Source organism: Spodoptera frugiperda, chromosome 12, assembly GCF_023101765.2.
Source record: "Spodoptera frugiperda isolate SF20-4 chromosome 12, AGI-APGP_CSIRO_Sfru_2.0, whole genome shotgun sequence".
Lineage (NCBI taxonomy): Eukaryota > Metazoa > Arthropoda > Insecta > Lepidoptera > Noctuidae > Spodoptera > Spodoptera frugiperda.
The window spans coordinates 5753546-5773799 of NC_064223.1; the positions used below are offsets into that span (position 1 = coordinate 5753546).

The 20254-nt window shown below is 36.1% G+C and overlaps 3 protein-coding genes across 5 annotated transcripts in view; all 3 read right to left on the bottom strand.

Annotated features, from left to right (window-relative positions):
- LOC118262401 (gamma-aminobutyric acid type B receptor subunit 1) overlaps positions 1-20254 on the bottom strand; it is a 176014-nt gene that overhangs the window by 67138 nt on the left and 88622 nt on the right. The window lies entirely within an intron of this gene.
- On the bottom strand, positions 14622-15567 carry LOC126910602 (uncharacterized). The gene is made up of 2 exons (XM_050697342.1): positions 15405-15567; positions 14622-14957 (listed from the first exon to the last, which is right to left on the bottom strand). Exons 1-2 carry the CDS (start codon positions 15565-15567, stop codon positions 14644-14646), a joined length of 477 nt encoding a protein of 158 aa, XP_050553299.1. The 3' UTR covers positions 14622-14643.
- On the bottom strand, positions 15652-16986 carry LOC118262402 (uncharacterized). The gene is made up of 2 exons (XM_035573713.2): positions 16630-16986; positions 15652-16163 (listed from the first exon to the last, which is right to left on the bottom strand). The coding sequence occupies exons 1-2, from the start codon at positions 16856-16858 to the stop codon at positions 15775-15777; spliced, it is 618 nt and encodes a 205-aa protein (XP_035429606.2). The 5' UTR covers positions 16859-16986; the 3' UTR covers positions 15652-15774.

Genomic DNA, 20254 nt, shown 5'->3' on the forward strand with positions numbered 1-20254 from the left:
TGCCGTATAATATGTCTATTTCTGTGCAATTGCATCATTGGAGATTGGTAATTTCATTTTTTAGACAGTACCCTTAGTACGAGTATGTTTACGTTGAACGTAAACGAAACGAGAGCGCGTTCGGTGCTCTGAATGGCCGGTGCCAATGAACCGAACACGGTAACGTTTCGATCTCGTTAAACGTTATACAAACTCATACTAAGCCGTCTGTACTGTAGAAGTTTTTGATGTAAATGATTAGAATACCAAATTCAGTAAAAAGGCTTAAAAATCACCGGAATTGTGCTGAGCAAAGATTAAGAGAAAGATAGGATTACTAAGCATATTACCTTAGAATTTTCACCTACAATCCTTGCAGAATAGTAGTACAAAATATTCTTAGATAGCATTTATCAAAAGTTTAATTAGAAAATAAAAAAAATAACCTTAATTTTATTATAATTGGCAATAAGATCGATATTCGTTCAGTACGAACAAATTTTTTCTCTCAGGCCAAATTCTTAGAATAAACCAAGAATACGTAGGCAGTTAGTTGCATGACTCCGAACAGTTTCCCATAACGTTCGATAAGACATAGAAAGCCCAGGATTAATCAATAAGAATTTCTGCTGGCGGATACAATACGACTGATAACAATCGACTCACTGTAATCGCACCGCAATGAAATGAGAAGTTAATGATTCGTCGCTTATTCCTTATTCCTTTGTAATAGGGGTGGCAATCAATGAGAGGAAATGGTGTTCAATTAAAATGACGATTTTCTCAAAGCACGAGACTTAATTAAACGTGTCGTCTGTTATTTATCAACCTTCTTAGTTCTTAGTGACTACTGGCCACTAATTAAATTTATTTCTGGGAAATCGATTTCTTATGTTGATTTTGTTCACTAGGTACCTACCTATCTTGTTTTGAAGTTGTTGTACTTTTTTATTTTAAATGGAACGGCTATTTATCTTTTTAGTTGACATTCCCACATAATATTTTGACGTAACGAATTTTCTTTATGCTACAAATATCGAATGAACGAGATTGGCGCTTCAAGCCTAGTGACTCCATAATTAATTTCTCATAAACTGTTATTAGTTTCAATCTAACAAATAATAGGTTACGACCTCAAACAAATTGTTTTAATATCGTGTAATGTAGCTGAGGTTACCGTAGTTAGGGCGGTGATCAATCAGCACCGCATCGAGTGCGCGGCCCGATATGTCGGGTTTCTAATTTAGATATTTACCCAACCACCTCACAGCGCTGCCAGAGCGCCCGCATACATCCAAATGATATATCACTTCCCCCACATAAAGTTGCAACTTTCATCTCGGATGTAAACGAATAAAACAATACCCTATTACAAACTTCGTTCATCTCACAAACGCTATTTTCTGTGCAGTTTAGCTCCAATACTTGGGACTTGGGAGTAAATGAAAGTTTCACAATAGAGCGACATTAAATTCGACATCTCTCCCGAGTCGAATGTCCTCAGCAATCATTTTTCAAATCATATTTTCCCATCTTTTCCTTCTGTATGCAATATTTCAATTGAGGAACACGATTCGTATCGCCGAACAGAGAAACTGAGACAGATATGATAAATAGCCACACTATATTTTTATTTCAGCAATTTAGGCAAATTCAATCTAATCCACCTGAACGAAAGTCTATTTTTATTTGGACATTATCTAATGGGCACTAGCTTTAATTCAAAGCAACGTTCTTCCCGTGTTTAAAAAGAAAAATTGTTATGCGTAAAACGTTCCCATTTCACGGTAAATAAAAGAGGATAAAGTTAGGTATAAAGATTAAGGCTTTTAAAAATAATGGTTGAGATGACGATAAAAAAATAAAAATAAAAAGGTTGAATGTTTTTATTTGTTTACGTTTAAGATGTTAATCTTAAAATATACTTTGAGCTTAACAAAGTAAAACATCATTACTTCAGAGTACATTATTTTTACTAGCTTCGATCCATGATTCGCTCGCTTACTCCACATCTATAAAGCGTAGTTAAATATCAGTTTGTATACATAACTGTAAACTTTTATATGAAATTGGATTTTCAAATGAATATTTTTTTCAATACAGTCTGACAGTATGAGAGATTAACACATTCAAACTGTTGTCAGTTGCATTGAGCTGACTTTTGGTTTACTATTACTATAGATAACATTTAACTATAGGTAGTTGATTGTCAGTTAAAGTTACATTAAATACTTTATCCAGAGTTTAATCTATGTCGATCAGGTGAATGTGCATTTCAATTTAGAGTAGCTTTAACCTCCATCAACGTCAGACAGCGAGCTATGATCATGGTTTCATAAATATTACAAATGAATAGGTATTAACAAATTAACTAAACATCATGGTTTATTCACAAACATTAATGGAGAAAAGGTCTATTAGTTTCGAGTCACATAGGGACTCTTCTTTAATATTTTCACATAACTGGCTGCCTGACGTCGCCGCGTATGCATGTATGCATGACTCCCTCTGTGACTCGAAACTAGTAGAGCTTTAGCCATTAATGTACGTGAGAAAACCGTGATTTTTAGTTTATTTAGTATGTCTCACGATAAATATTATAAAAATAACATTAACAAGTTTACCGTATGTCAATAAGAGTTCCTTAGAGGATACTTAATAGAATAATAGATTAAGGAGTTAATGAAAGGCAGTAAGCAATCACATTGTGGCTGAAGACTTTGCCGAGAGCAGGGCAAGGGGCTAACGCAATCATGGACCTGCTATTGCCGCAATTTCCGAGGAAATCACATAAAGAAACCATTTGACCGTTTCATTCTTGCTTATCATTCCTATTGTCTATTTGTTTTTATTGTTTCTAGTGTCGTACCTGACTCTTTTATAGATTGTGTGATTAATCCTATTTGTAAGGACATTAATACTGATGTAAGGCCATTCGAAAATGTCCTTTTATGTGGTTTGGTCTAATTATATTTTGTAACCTGTAATATGTTAGATTGAACCGTGTTAAAGCGTTAATGATACAAAAGGATGATTATTTTAGCATTATATATATATATATATATATTATTTTAGCATAGGTAGCCATTTTATATATTTTTTATGCAACATTTTTATGACACAAAAAAACCGCAGCACCTATTTACTCAGAATTCATAATCCGCAGTAGTATTCACAGCTAAAATAGGGCGCATTTTCCTACAGGCATATTGAAACGTATTCATCTACTCAAATATAATAGAAAGGGTGACGGTAAAGGGTACAGCCTATAGAATATTTCTGATAACGATCGTCATCACGTTTGCACGTTTTTCGCAAACTGAGCTCTACCTACTTTCCCATCGACAACGCTACTACACCCAGTCCGCATGTACGTACGGACGATATCTGTTTGTATTGACATTCCGCTGAGTCGCTGACACGAGGACATCAATGTTATAAACCGCTGGAAATGTAAAAAAAGAAACTCCACGCCAAAGTGAACCTTGAAATCAACCATCCATTTACTTTTATAGAGTACAGTTTTCGTCTCAGTTCATTTACATTTCAGCCCGTTTCGTAACCGAGCTGATTTTGTATCTAGCAATGGATACGTGATAAGGCCACATATATACCTCAGCGTAAACTATGTAAATCGGAGAGTTTTCGAATTCCCGATACTGAAATACGAGAGTCAGAATTCTAAAGCTCGCCGATCGCGATGCCAATGTATTTCGTGGTGCGAAATTTCTATTTAGAAACGAGCTAGACACCAGTAACGCTTGCAATCGTTTATAAAGTTTGATTCTAACTATTTATATTTCGGTAAAGTCCAACATTTTCAGTTTATTTTATGTGTTTTTTTATGATAAGAGCTTTTTTCGCTTCGCAGCACTTCTCACGCGTGCCCTACTTATTTATATGACCTTCAGACGGATTTATCTACCTGTGTACCAACAAATCTTATATGGGATCACGTTTGAAGTGCCACAAGGATCATTAGATTTAGGGTACTTTTTCATCAGAGATGTGCTATGTAGCTATGTATGCTGCGATATGTAATAGCTAAGCTGTGAAATTACGTGACCGTTTAAACCGATACTAATCAAAGTAGCTGCATGAAGATGATGCGCAGGTCGAGTATGCGATGTATCGATAGTAGGGAAACCATCCTTAGCACAGACATCCATTTCCACATAAAAAACATATCTTAGTTGAACCAGTTTTCACCAGTGCTATGCTATGTGTACCAATGGTGGAAGCCAAACGCATCCACAGCAACGTAGCATAGCACATCTCTGATGGAAAAGCAGCGTTATGTTTTTGAATAGAAACTTATTTTTATTTCTGTGAAATAACTTTCAATATTAGTTTGTATGCGGTATGCATAACCATAATTATTTATTATGTTGAATAGACACATCGAGATGGGAATAAACGCGTAACGCAATCAGAGTGGTATTGTGCTGGATCGTACCGTACCGTTTGACGCTTCTTTCATGTAAATGGCTGGTGTTCGAACCCGCGACACAGATATAAAATGATACTCGTTTCGGTATTCCGTAGTCGAGCGAAAACAAAAAGAATTTTAGTGATTTGTGAGCGTAGTTAAATTACGTCTTTTTCTCTTTTGTCAAGCGTAACGACGGCTGTCAATGGCGGCAGCTGTCGCGCCTAATGTATTTTAATTTATCTCGACTGTGATTAATTGAATCTATTTACTGCAATTTGCAACGACATACACTATTTTAATCCTTTTGTTTGTTCAAAAACTTGTTTAGCAGCAAACTGAATTTTAGGGACTCGAAAAAATCTTTTATATAAACTTTTTAAATTAAAAAGCGAAATTCTTTTGTCTGGCGTCGGGGCGAATAGACTTTAGCATTTTCTTTTCTTGCAAAGCATACTGTTTTGTGAAATTGCCGGTGAATGTTTTTTTCTTTTCGTTTCTCTATTTGCAATTTTTAAAGAATTTATTAGACGGTAAATAAGGCTTGTCGTTGGACCCTACAAAGGGTGAACACCCCGAGAATTCCAATTTTGAATTCAAACTTGACCAGCTTTGTATTCAGGAGTTGATGAGGTCGAATAACTTAGGGCCGACTAGTGTTTACACCGAACAGACATGCAATCAAATTATGTTGTTGTCTTTTGGGTTGAGGAAATATGAAATTTAATATGACTCGATCTATATTTCATATTATCTCGGTTCTTGAATAACTTAAACCTATGCTGATTAACCCGTAGTTTGCCGGGAGCGCAGATCTACGCGAGACACAATGAGTTTTCTATTGTGTCTCATATAAGAGGTTAAAGGTATACAAGAGGTTAAAAATTCTAACACAAGTTAATTGTGTACTTAATTGAAAAAAGAAATTGCTGAAATAATTTAATGACTTCACCAAAGGTCTTTAAAAATCATTGTGAATCGATATCAAGATAAACTCGAATAATTAAAGTGTCCCTATAAGAAGCAATATTGTAAATTTAATCCTACTAAATTGTGTCTACAGGTTATCCTTCCGTATTCTCAGGAGACTGGATTCTGGGAAGCGGCCAATGAAATTGATCCAATATCACTGATAACTTAATCTTCGCGTTTTCTAACCGAAATTGATCTCGTTAAATTGTTAAACCCTAGTCAATGTTACTGTTGTAAAATAAGGTTGTTTGTTACGTTTTAATTTGTTAATTGCTGAATTTATTTTAGTCAACTTTGCAATGAGATAAATAGAAGTTTTGAAGCGGAACTACTATAATTAATTGCAAAATAGAGTAAAAATAAAAGTTTAAATATAATGGGAACCGCCTTCAATTTTCTTTACCGCCTCAATTTTTTGCTGCTACTGACTCCTGACTAATAATTACGTGAGTAAGCCAAAAAACATAAAAAAATAATTAGTATGTCTCACGAAAGTTATATTATATGTTGAATATTATCTAGATACTTTGCAACAGCTCATGAGAAGACATTTTTTTTGTAATATTCTTTAAAATTGCCAGAAAATGTTGAATAAAGGAAGAAGGCCTTTCCTGAAATTAATTACCACCTAAAATGGGCCAACAAAATATAGCTTGGAAACTGTACCGTGGCTGGGAAAACGGAAAAATAGACCCATTTTTATTTTGGATATTTTCGTGTAGGTTTTTAAAGCGATATACAAGTTGAATGCCATGGTGTACATTAATTCTGGGAAAATATTTAGGTTAGTAATAAACGAATAAAAACCATTAAATTAAACCTTAAAAATGTTATTCGCCAAAATAAAATCGGCAGCAACATAAACTGAAGCACTAAATATTTTGTAGACTCCACAATTCGTATCGTAACTGAGTATGTTATTATTGACTAGTTTAAACCGATCGTGACACGTTTCCGACGATGTTTATGAACGATGGCATCGTAAAAATGTTCAATTTACGATCCGATTACGTCCGACCGGGGTTTGGAACATTAACTGATGTTGGTGCGAGCTCTTTAGCTGCGTAAGGCGCGCGCCGCAAAATTGCGGTTGTCGAGGGGCGCGGCGGGCCGGCAACAGCGGCATAATTAAATTTACCATACCACACCTACAGGTGCAAGCAAACTTGGTTTCTTTGACAAAGGGACTAACTTCGTTTTACAGCGGTTGACATCCACACACCCAACTACGAGATACGCGCCTTTATTGAGCTCATGTTCAACCCCGACCGTCGATTGTTATTCTTTTCATAACACAAAAATTCCGATTCAATGAAAGCGGTTTCAGCTATATTGGATGGCAACTTACTGCTTTTTCCAACCACAAAGCGACTGAGCGGTGCAAATATAATAAAAATTTCGTGAATTTATTCTTTTATAAGGTAAAATCGCGAATGGAAATAAGCATTAAACGGGTCGGCGTAATGAGGCTAACGAGCGGGGCTCAGCACCTACAATGTTTTATTCTATGACGTTCCTACATTTCACTTTCAGGATTATATCTTTCTCGTTACATTTTGACAGTTAGTTTTGAATTATTTCTCAGGGTGTGAGATAAGAACAATGGGAGTGCTCATTGTTTAATTGCCGTCTCTTTCGAGTGGTGGTAATAATGAGGTGTAGAGTGAGACAGTGGTGTAGTGGTCGCACCCTCTGTTTCGAAAACAGTCCTGTAGTACATAAATAACAAATGGTGTTTGAAAAGACCCATCACCGAACATCTTGTGCTGCGTCACAACTTTGATTGTTCCCATTTAACTTGAGAAGTTAACATCGTTAAATATTTAGTGTGTGTCTCAGCGATGTGTATTGTCGCTTCAGAATTTAATTAGAGGCAATCTGCGAAACAAGTATTCAGTAATTACTTTCTGGAAACTTAGATAAGATTAGATGTCTAGATTTTAAAGATTAATACTGTATTAAGCAATCGCAGACAGACGAGACATTATTGTTTGAGTGAAATTACCTTGGGCTATACTAAAATTGAAACTTTGTTTGATAAATAATTTATTTTTTACAAAACGACTCTGTGTTTGTGTCTTAGATATACTTATAAGAAACACAGACTAATGCAAAAAGTAAAAAAGAAAATTCGAAAATAAAAATAAGAAATAATATAGGTATGCAATTTAAGCAAGTATGTGTATTTTTAAGCTAGACCTATCACTAGTACCAGCAAAACACCTGTAGATGGCACTCAAGTAAATCAATACGCGGCTAATTGTAGCGCAATTAACAATGTCGATAAGGTGTCTAGTGCACAAAGAAATAAACGGTCGTTTGTTCGGGCGGCGTCGAAAGGAAAAGCAATTAGCTAGAATGCAAATAGCAAAATGTATTGTAGTGTTGAACACATTTGCATACGAAGCGACGAGCGGACGGAATTCCGAGGGCCCGGCGTACCCATTCCTTGTACAAGGTTCCGCTCAAAACTTTCATCGTAAAGCTAAAAAACCAATGCTCCGCTCACTGTAATTTCGTTTGGCGAGAACAGAACGCCATTTCAAGTTCGCGTAATTTGTAACGAAAATTGCCTCAACTTCTAAGAACCTAAAAACACCCGTTATTGTTGGCTATACTCGTAAGGTTCAATTTTTAATTGCGATTCACCGCATTAGCGTTTCTTTACGGCTATAGGTTTTCCCGGTTAAGAATTCATTTGTGTTCTAGAAAAGCATTTACGTTGCCCTATTCCGATTTACGCGGTGCCATTTGGAGAAAATGTCTAATTAACCTGTCTATTGAACAATTTATTGCAGAACCCTAGATGTTTCTGCGTAATTTCGGTTCATTCGCGTTGACTGTGGTGTTACGAATAAATCACTGACGCTGTAATTTGGTTTAGAGGCTATATCACGAAGATATTATACTCTGTAAACGTATACCTGTTTGGTTTTTGCCGCCAATTTAATACACCTGTTACCGGATTAATAACGACGGCAATGGATGTTATACGTCATGTAGTTTATAGTCATTAACATTGTACATTTATTATTTTATACTAGCTTCTGTCAGCGGTTTCGGCCGCGTTTCCGTGGGATAATAAGTATCCTATCACCCAAGTCAGCTCATATTCCTGTCTGTATACCAAATTTTATCGAAATCTGCTCAGTAATTTCAGCATTTCACTTTATAATATGAGTGTGATTAGGGTAATATCTCACTGATTGACAGTAACGAGTTATTTTGAGTGTTACGTTTTCGCGTCTACATTAATTGTCATTATAATAATCCTGATGAATGAATTGATAAATAAACATTATTTAGTCAAAAGTTTTATATATCCTAGAAATCAATGTTTAGTCAAAAGTTTCTTGGTTTTATAATCTCTTAGTAGAAGGAACCATTGAGACATGCATCACATCCAGCCAACTTGATGGATTTCTCATATTAACTTGTGATCTGTATTTCCTTGTTCTGTGTTGAAACCTGCGTCAGCTAATACAAGTTGATGCTACGTTCTGCCATTTTTATATCACCAGATGTAGTTGCTATAAACCTAATACCTACAAACATGTATACGTCGACCTCCAAACCCATAAAATACACGTTTCTCCTGTACTAACATTCGGACGAGTTAATGATAATGACAGCAGTTACCCACTATTATTCCTAGTAATTTTCATTATAGCCTTGCTTGTCTGTAGTCTTTTAAGTGTTACGAGGTCAGTTGAAACAAAACAAGCCTTTATTACAATGCTTATTACGTTCATTTCCCCGAAACTTCATTAAACATTGATACGACTTATTGGTTTTAGCGCGTTTAATACAGCAAATATAACCTTACTGTACATTCAATAGCCCTGAATAGGATATAAGCTGATATACTCAACAATATCCTTTTATGACCCGACCATAGAAATGTTAATAGCCCTAAGGCGATTTTTATATTAAAAAATGAGCTCCATTACAAATGTGGGGGAATGTTGGGAATAAAATATCTCTTGATATGTTTCTGGATGATAACAAAGCCTTCAAAGACGTGGCATATTTCAATTACTTTTCAGGTGCGTCTCAGTATGCACGCTGTCATGTGGGAAAGGCCTCTAAATGTTTTTCCGCGATCCCCTTTATTATGTGTACGTTTGCGTTTGTGTAATGGTAACACCGTTCTTTTTTAATATTCTTGATGATATTTTAAGATGTGCGTTGGGGCGGAAATAATGTTTCTTTCTATCTTTCTAAACTCTGAAGATAGCTGTTTTGAAGGCAAATGGTTAAGGTTAAAGAGGTGTATAATATACCTATTATTGAGTATTTTAGAATTTATCCAACCTCATTGAGAAAAGCCCAACCCAAACTAAGAGACATCTTTGATCCATATGCTCGTTTGCCTCCTTATCCATAAAAAAAAAATGTAAAATGGAATCCGTAATATCCAGGTAGTCTCATTAAACATCAAACAAACAATATCACACCGTGATCCCGAACCAGCTAAACAGCGCGACAGTTATGTTAATAACCCGGCTGATTGTCCGCCATGACACCTCCGTGGCCCAGCTCCAAATTCACGTGCACACATTTATTCGACCGACGTTTATTGCCATCATTAATATTTTATGGTTTCACGTATCAAACAATGATTTTAGGACACACAATAGTTTGATGTATGGACAAAAGTATTGACTAGACAGTTCTTAATACTTTTTTGAATGATGTTTATGATCGTCTGCGCAAAATGGCCGGAATTAATTTATGGGGGTTCCGCAAGCCTGTTTTGATGGTGTAGAAGTATACATGTAGAGTGAAATAAGGATGTTGACAGAGTATGAAAATTAAAATAATAAGATAACCTAAATATAGATTAGAACATAAATAGGGTTATTTAGATAAAAAAGTCATTTCTACGTATAAAACGTACCTAAAAGTGACGTCACGCGAAGTTCCAAATTCAATATAATATCTTCGAAAGTATTCGTTTCCGTCAGAAAATACGTGTCTAATGGTTTAAAATAATCTATAAGACGGGCATTAACATTACCCTGTTGTGAATGCAGCATCGTTCATGTAAGTAGTTCGGTAATTACACTCATACTAAATGACATCCTCATAATATCAGCTCATCATGATACTATCCTGATGACAAAGGCAGCTGGGATACCAATCACATTTTTACATTATTCATGTACCTCCCTTTACTTTTTTCATGACCTCCAGACTAGTTCAGAGCTACATAAAGTTAAACTCTGTAATTTAATACTACTTCAACAAACAAAAATTCAATTCTTATTAATAAAAAGAAAGATCAAAGAAGCAAACTAGAAACTTAAAAACGTTTTCAACAATTCTTATTATCGTTAATTAATAATGGCAACTAGAATCACAGAGTAAAGAGGAGATCGTTAACAGTTCATTCATGCAATTTACTTTCTTACAATTTCAAAACGATTGTAGAAATTCTTTCTTTTATGGTTAGTAAAAATCCAAGATGGCGTCTTAAATAGAAGTGCTGGCCGCTTTTAAACGTAACGGTTTTTTGAAGCTATAAATTTCGAACGTGATTGACGCTTTCGATTCCCAATATTTTTTTTCTTAAATCAACTTTATTAATGAGGTTTAAAGTTTCAAATCCAATAAAGAAACGTGATTGTATAGAGTAGCTTGATGTGCTAGCATTTATCTGAAATCAACTTTATTAATGACGTTTAAAGTTTATAATCCAATAAAGCAACGTTTTTCTTTAGTGTAGCTTGATGTGCTGGCATTTAGCCCATAATACCACGTGATAATTTGCACCGTATTTTAGGGTCATTCTGCTAAATACTTCCCTAATTAACATCGTGGCCAGCAATTTATTCGCAAGATTACTTAGGCCGCTTTTGTATAGGCTCGAACAAAAAGTGGTTGGGAAGAATTCAATAAATCGACGAAACTTAATATTCCGGAATAAATGCTGGGTCGGGGAATATTCTGAATAGTTCTACGTGTAATTAAAGGCGGTTGATTTTTTGATGATTTAATTTTTAAGGCTAAAGACTATGTTCAGCAGGGAATATCGCGTGGCTGACACGACGATGCTGATGGTAGAATGAGGTTTAAAATTCAGTTTTAATGTTCGATTCCCAGGTCGATTGGAGTACCTATTATAAGTACCATTTCGGGTTTTTTTAACAATAACACAGAGCTTGAAATTGTGCCAGAGGTAAGGCAATATTGAAGTAATCCTCTATTAGCACTACCGCTTAATAACAATATTTAAAAAAAATATTAAAATAAAATACACTTATTACTTATTTATTACTAATATTTTAAGGTAAAGTTCATCATCACACCAATATCTACCTACACTAAGTAAATATAATACCACAATGTATAAAACAACGTTGTTTGAAGAGATGAAAATTTTACACCTCATCTCAAGTATTACATCTTGCTCGCATTTTCGCTCGTAAAAAACTTAATTCAACCTGGTGAAGATCGCAATGTTAATTTTTGATAAGTTGCATGTAGATACCTTCACAAAAGATTTTTACACCATGCTTTCTTAATGGAATTTGTAACAAAACGCACTATGGCACCTTGTCATTGATGGGATTAACAGCGTCGTAATATTAATTCTATTGTGATCGGCAATAACTTATTGGCAGATATTGAACATTTTAGGCTAATAAAAATTCTAAATACAATTTTCCTAATTGGGAAATCGAACATATTTTGATGTTCCAAAGTGCCTTCCCATCAAAAACATTGTAAAATAAATAAGTCTTGAGCTTTTTTTGTTTGACAGTCAAAATTTGCATGAACGGCTATTTAGTGTTAGTGAGGATTTTGCTTAAGTTATTACTTATTATCAGCCATTTCGTTTTTATCGACTTGGACATCTCTTGATTTGAAATAGTGGTTACACAGCACATAGTTTTAATGGAACTAGATAAATCCAAGAAACTAATAAATTGAAGACGTGACATTTTACCAATCTCCACTGGTCTCTCGTAGTACATCACTACCCACGCCATGCCAGAGAAGACCCTCGAATCCCAACAGTGAATACGATAAGTTATATTCGTAACAAAATAAAAACGAGATTCTTGAATTTTTCCAAGATTGCAGAATAAATCTGACATACACTTTTGTTACACCTCCTGACAGGAACATATCATGTTTACACGTAAAGCTAATATAATATTAATTTTAATCCAACCCGCTACCAATGTTCATTTCAAAGTACACATCAGAAGTAACAAGCACTCCTAAGAGAGAATCTACTTCGTTACCGAGGGTCCTGGATCAAGTCGGGGCGCGCTAAGAACACTGACGGTTTAACGTTTACGTATAAGTTACCGTTTACTTAAGCGCCATGATCTTAGTCTACGCACATACAATTTCACGTCAAACTGTAATTTGTGGTCGGTCTTATGTACGAACACATAAACTTAGTTGTGTTCATTACGAATGTTGAAGGCGGCCCAGTCGAGGTGAACTAATTTGGCACGCATTCAAACTAACAGCCCGTCTTTGAACCAAGAATCCTTATTAAGTTGAGAGTTCGCGAATTCGGTTGTACCCAAAACGGTAACGGATCGAGTACAATTTGTGGATTTTTCCACTTTTTCTATATTCTGGTATATTCTGGATGTGAGATTCGAAGTTTTATTTTCGTTGTTTATTTTTATTGTCTTGTTTATGGAGGAGTGCTGGTACTAATTGGATCGGCAGTATTCCGTAGAGAGTCCGCGGACGTAGTTTCTAACTTCACGCTCCGCTCACTGAGTTCACAGTAGACTTTATTTTGTTTCGTGTGCTGTGGTTGTGTTGGTACCTGCATCGTACTACCTGCAGGTTGGGAAGCCAAATAAGTCCAAGTCGGTTATGTTAACTTCTGACAAGACAATATTACTTTTTCTAGAACGTCATGTAAGTATGGTAAATTGTTTGGAAAACGTCAGAACTTTATCAGATGTGTGTGTGCTTTATAAGTGTGGGAGAGCCATGCTTCGGCACGAATGGGCCGGCTCGACCGGAGTGATACCACAGTCTAAGTCGAGAGTTCGCGGATTCGGTTGTACCCAACAACGGTTACGGATCGTCTACAAATTGTGGATTTTTCCACGTTGTGTATATTCTGGTTTATTCCGGAGGATCTCTGATTCGAAGTTACCAATTTTCGTTCCCCATCTTTATTGTCTTGAAGGAGTCTGGTACTAATTGGATCGGCAGTATTCCTAGAGACTCCGCGGAAAACGCTCCGCTAACTGCAGTTCACAGTAGAATTTTGTTTCGTGTGCTGTGGTTGTGTTGGTACAAGTCGTACTACCTGGGCAGGTTGGGAAGCATATAAGTCCAAGTCGGTTGTGTAAACTTCTGACAAGACAATTACCGGCATGTTTCATAAAAAAAAAGATAGTTATATAATGTTCTCAGAATACGAAGGGAGTACTTATAGTCCTACTAAAAACATAGCATTTAAGGAGTTAGGGTGGTATAAAACTACATCTGAGATTAAAATGGTTCAATCTTCAACGATAACGTTACGCACCCTTAAATACAAACACACATACTTATCTCCGGAATACGTATTAGAATACATTAAGATCAAATTCGAAGGGAGCAACTACTTCAATATTAATACACGAAAATGCTGTAACAGGCTTCAAGATGTTATGCAATATACATTCTAATCGTTGGCAAGCACGGTGGTGGAGCATGAATGAGCCACTTTATTATACAATGGTAGGCTTAATATAGGCACTTCATGGTTAATGAATTGGTAACACTTAAGCTTAGCTTCTGTGTGTGTGTTGTTCAAATTGTATTCTGCGGGATATGGGGCCCAGGTTAATGCTTTCATGTTTGCGTTTCCCTTTAGAATACTTGATAGTTCTGATCTATTTAGCTATGTTTGGTGATGATCATTTATAAACGAAGTTTATTTATTATTATTTTGTTGTTGTCTTTTTGTTACATGACACATAACGGTACGTAATGGCTGCAGAATTGAAAATAAAAGAAATTGATGTGAATTTCCACTATGAATGGCGGCTTTTGTTCTAGTGTTGGTTGTATTTAATTGCTTAGACCATCGATAACGGCCCACCATGATACACGAGTTTTGCATTTACGTGAATGGACGTTGAAAGTAATATTTTATGTTGGAAGCGCTAACGGACGCCTCCGTCCGATTGATCGAAATTATATCGAAAGCCCTCACAGGCTCAAGGTCAAATGTCATTTGAATTATTAATTCATAGGAAATATTTCCGAACACAGGAAGGTTACAAAAATATTTATTTATTCAACAAGTCTTCCAAGTGTACATCATCAGTTTCTGGATTCTTTTCACGTTGCCAACTCGAGAGTAGCATGGAGTTCCTAAGCGCAATAATTTCCAAGGAGGTTCCTAATTCGTCGAGACTATTTATGACTGGTATGGCGTATCTTCTTTGGGTGCCCACTGTTGGGGAGAGGAGCCCGTGGGTCTTACAGCAGACTTTGTAGCCCCACGCACAGCCAGCAACACCGACGTCCATATTCAATGAAGGGCACTGATGAAGATCCACACAGATGCCCCCGCGTGCCCAACAGGTCGACCCTGCTGTTCCTGTATGACGTCATTTATTGTAAAATTGTACAATTTTCTCATTAACCTATAGTCCTGTATACATCAGGTAGGATCCATTGACCTACTTTCGATTCAATGGTCCAATGTACTCAATATCAGTTGTGCATCTACAAAAATATTCACTCAGACAGTAATGTTGGTAGAATACTTACTTCGTTTTATATTGAGGTTAAAGTAATGCAAGAAGCTCCCTGAATGTTTTTTAAATGCATAAAAGATTAATACTTTTGAAAAATCCATTAGACGTAAGTTTGAAATGGTACAAGATTTAGGGATACTAGGAAAAGGCACTTTTTTGACAACGGACACAAATAAAGAAAAATAATTTTGTAGGTAACTATAGTCAACTTTATTGTATAGTAATTCATAATGAAAGAAAAAGAAGCGGTTGCAGCAGTGGAAGTGATAATTGGATTTAAAACTAACCAAGTGTTGGTTTCCCATTCATTCCAGCTAGGAATACATCCCTGTAGCCACTGGATACCCCGATGTGGTCGCTTGGTATAAATGGTTGTCTGGTTGTCGCGCGATTTTGACCCCCCACATTTGAAACAATCAACATAATAACGCCACCGACGTACAGAAACATGATTTTACGTTTACATGCCTATTGAGAAAGTTAAACACATAAATAGTTACAAGATTGACTTTTTAATTAACAGAAAGAACGACATTCGATAAGCCGTTTAATGTTTTGATTGTAATGTTTCGTTAGGTACATTCGTTAAGATAAAATATCGAATTTAATTTTACATTTCATTAACATTTTGTCTGCAATACGAGTGAGTAAGAACAATTACTTGTTATGATTTCTTATTATAACCATAACAGGAATGTCACCAATATTATTCTCTTCTTTATATCCACCGTCGCGTGATGGTATATTTAGGGCATAATCCAAGTTTCTCTTTACTGTTTTCTTCTTCTTCTTTTTCGTCTTTTCAATTGAGGGTGGATCTATAATACCTTTACCGCCAATTTCCATTTGCTGATTCCACGGCAGTGCTAAGTTTTTCAAACCTAAGTGTGTCAGGTCTCTGGCGTAGTATCTGTTCCACACGAAGCAACACACTTCTAAATTTCTTCTGCAGCCATGAGCTTCAGATAGAAAGCGGTCGCCCTCACACATTTTGTGATTGACGCAAATTCCACCTATCTGCCAACACGGCGTTGTCTTCATCGATCCTGAGAAAATGTTCATTAGGTAATGTTTCGATATAACATTTTTACGAGTGTGCTTCGAGTTCATGTCGAAATATTTTCCACGAGTTAATAATATAGATTTTACATTGCTTCTACCTACAAATGTTATGTTTACTTTCTAAGTATCGAATCAATTTTGACGATGTTCTGTTTGAGTTTGCATAATCAACAGCAGCATGTTTATAACAAGGGGCGCTAAAGTTTTTATAACTTGATTATGAAATACACATTTTCATTAGCCTCCGGTTATTACGGAGCGCAGTGAATCTGCCGACTTTTTAATTATTGCTATATTGTCTCGGAAGTAATACCGGCAACTTATAAAGCTATTTATTTATGTAAATTTATTACGGTCTGATAAGTAACGGCCCTCTAAGTATTATTAAAACCAGAGTTTTACAATGTAAAGTGGATTTAGTTTGTTCAACACACATTGTGTTCTACTTACTACGTCCAGGTGTGATGGATGCGAGTGCTGTGTGGTAGGCGAGGAGCTCAGCTCGAAGGTCCTCATACTCCTCATCAGCTGAGAGGTCTATATTAACGTCATTTCGTAACGCAGTCACCAACTGGCCTCCCAAGTCATCTGCACTCTCGGACGATTCCTTTTCCTTTCTCCTTTTACACATTACCAGAGAGCACAATACCAGATGCAACAATAACACGAGGCGTAACATACTTGTGTTTTGTTACAATTTACAAATATAATGTTGCATTTAACTCAGTAAATAGCAAAATTCGTTTTAAAACGGTTTTATTGCGGTGTAAAAGTATAAATTCAAAGATAAGCCACGACCGGCCAATGGATTTTGTAATCGAAATATGAGAGAAAAATGTGACTCCGTGTGGGGTTTGTAGGATAACTGCGTTATATGATTTATTGCCAACTTATATCTTATCCGAAATTCATTAAAATGTAATGGAATTTTTCTAACTGGGTCTGGACTATGTTAAATATTTTATTCTTCTGTGGAATAATCGAATAGTATTTTAAGTGTAGTATCTATTAATTACAGATCATTATTCTACCAATTTGTAAAAATTAAGTACACTTTTCCTCAAAAACTCGGGCATTATGTGGACGATAAAAAATTGAGTCTGTGACGTAAACGTTCTAAGAATGAGGTTTTTTTCTCAGAAATGAATGATAGATGATATCTTGGCGACGTGGCGGTCGGTCGACGTATCCTGCGGCCTGGCTTCCGGCTGCCTAATTACGTCTCTTTCGCAAATTGATACTATCATTAGTCAAAATAAACTGTGCTAATGGAATTGATGTATATCACCTTAAAGAACAGCCAGAACTCCGAGCAAAGCGCAATAAACTTCGTCTATCTTCGTTTAAACTTTAATTACGATGACAGAAAGAATTATTAGCACATTAATAAACCAGGGCAGGGCCTGAAATAAGTTTTAATTGAACCATTTAATATAATGTTTGGTAAGTGATGTCGGAACGTGTGATTGGAAATAGCTCGCGGTGTTGTGGGCCTCGGCGATGCGACCGCGCCACCATTTTCTATGCAATTTGCTAAATGAGAATGTTATTGCTTGTACCTTGTTATATACGACGTAGGTTACTATTGGAACGGTGTATATTCTTAGTATGCATAACTATGTAACTATGTCAAACTACACATTCATCCCTCGAAACTACATAAGTATGTCTCTCGTTAACATAAAATATGGACTCCATATTTGACAACTCTTCCGTACTTATCTGTTATTTTGGAAGTTGGCTGACAGCCCTGTCAATATTGCGGCCAGTTCCCGTGTGGAACATGCGACATGTACAGGCCGGTCATCCTGCTGAATTATTGAACCATCCGCCGCTGAATCAATCGCGCCCGAGAGCACACCGGACGTCACGACCCAACCGAGCGACGGGGAAAAAAGCTTTTCCAATGTTTGCCTTTCAACTCCCAAAGATTTCACTGGCTCGACACCCTTTCTGCTGGACAACAGAGGCTTTATGCGATGCGACGCTCTAAAAGATTTCCGAAAGTCATACATATGGAGCCCTGCAATGATTGAACGCACGTCCACGGAAATGTCATTCAGTGCTCCAAATCTATTCGCTTTGAAGCGCTCCGCAGACAATGTAGTGCCTATCAGTTTTCAGAGTATCGAATTTCATTAATCTTCTTAATTAAAACCGAGTTTCAAGTCGTTTCACGTTGTGTATTTTACGCCTACACAATTAAGGTACTTCTTGCGTAATTATGGCTTTCGTGGCTTTGGAAAGATGTTGTGAGGTATGTAGGTAGATACAGACGCTCTCGTCTGCTGACCTTTAGAGTAATTGAATAGACATGAGACAGCAAAGTCCTTTGTCGAGCAAGTTGCAATTTCAAGGCGCGTCGTAATGGCCAGCTCTTTGTCCTGTCCATTCTTAAGCGGTCCCCTTGAAGATAGATGGGGATAACTCTAGACACGCGTAACAACACTTTGTGCGGTCGAATGGCTGATGAGGACGGATTATCCACCTATATCGCCTAACCCGGAGCCATCTTGGCCGTTTACTTTACACACTGAAGTTAAGTGTGGTCCACATAAAACTGTCTGTATACATTAAGGTACAAGAAGCTCATGAATTAATATAAAGGAAACATAAATAATAAAATTTCTTTGCCATTCTGATAGAACTGTTATTCTATTTGTGTTTTGATCCTCCTTTTTTAATACGTAATATTCAATAGTGCTTTCAAAATACTCTTGTCAGAAAATAAAACAAGAGTAAAATATGTATCAGTAAAATAAATACAATTCCTATAAAAACATTTTAACTAAATCTACTTGCGTAATTGGCACACCGTAACAAAAAAAAAGAATTTAAAACAAAAAACAAGGGAGTTTTGCGAAAAATCAAAACAACGGAAAAAAGATCCATTATCAGCATGAGTCGCGGAATACAGGCTCGGAGCGTAATTTTGAAGCTGTTCGTCAAAACAAACCAAATTCTTTAAGACTCCCCTTAACGAACTATTTATGAGCTGTTTGCATCTCGAGACAAAGCTCTTATGATTAATCGCTTGCTGAATGACAATCGCCAAGTCCAACAACGTAAACAACAAAGTTTAACTTAAATCACTCTTGCAGCGCCACCCCTAATTGCCTCGAGTCAATTCTGACAGCTGATTGGTTACATAAAATTAATGGACGAATGAATTCAGTTATCATAATAAATATGAATTATTGTGATTGGTGGTTTAAGTTTACATTGGCTAGGGCTGTGTTTACTTATCAGACGGTAAACAATAGAATTGAGATATTGGAATGACAAATACAATTCTCTTCAAAGATCAAAGGTTTCTTAGAATCCTACCTAATTTCTGAAATAAAATAAACATTTCTTGAAAAGTCTACCTATTATTAAATGTGTAACTGAACGACTATCCTACGATTTAAATGTAGTACACCCACATTTTACCAATTACCGTCTAAATTTCCAAAATTCACCGGAGATTATAACTTCTTAAAATATAATCACAACGCCCGAAGCACCGGACTGAAACCAGAGCAGAATACCCCACGCTTTAATACAATACTTAATTAGTAGAAATCCCTTAAAATATTCCTTCTATTTACGTATTATATAAAGATTTTGTCACGTCCTATAATAAGATACTGTAGAATAGAATTTATTATATACAAACAGTTTTGTTTAGGCAATCTAATATAATAGAATGGTGAACAAGTGAACAAGAACTGTTGGCGTGGTGGTTGGGCAACTGGCTACCGAGCAACGTGTAGCGGGTTCCATTTCCGCACGTAGGAACTCTTTGTGTGATCCACAAATTATTGTTTCGGGTCTGAGTGTCATGTATACGTTTATTTAACTTGTATGTTTGTAAACGCACCCACGATAAAGAAGAAAATCCAAGTGTGGGGCAAAGTATTTAAAGAAGAGAAAAAAAAGTAGAAGTAATAAAACTAATGACCCCATCTTGATGCTGTAAGAAATTTAATTCAACCCACATGTATGGGTAACATTTTAATCTGATTAAGCAGACAGAGTCATGTGAAGAACGCTAGTCACACGACCTACATAAAAAAATCATAGAACTAACAAG

Excerpts from the sequence above, each read along its gene's own strand:
- LOC126910602 (XM_050697342.1), bottom strand. The coding sequence starts at position 15,567 with ATGTTTCTGTACGTCGGTGGCGTTATTATGTTGATTGTTTCAAATGTG. Across the intron at positions 14,958-15,404 it reads GAATGGGAAACCAACACTTG|GAACAGCAGGGTCGACCTGT; the intron begins GTTAGTTTTAAA and ends GACGTCATACAG.
- LOC118262402 (XM_035573713.2), bottom strand. The coding sequence starts at position 16,858 with ATGTTACGCCTCGTGTTATTGTTGCATCTGGTATTGTGCTCTCTGGTA. Across the intron at positions 16,164-16,629 it reads ATCCATCACACCTGGACGTA|GATCGATGAAGACAACGCCG; the intron begins GTAAGTAGAACA and ends ACATTTTCTCAG.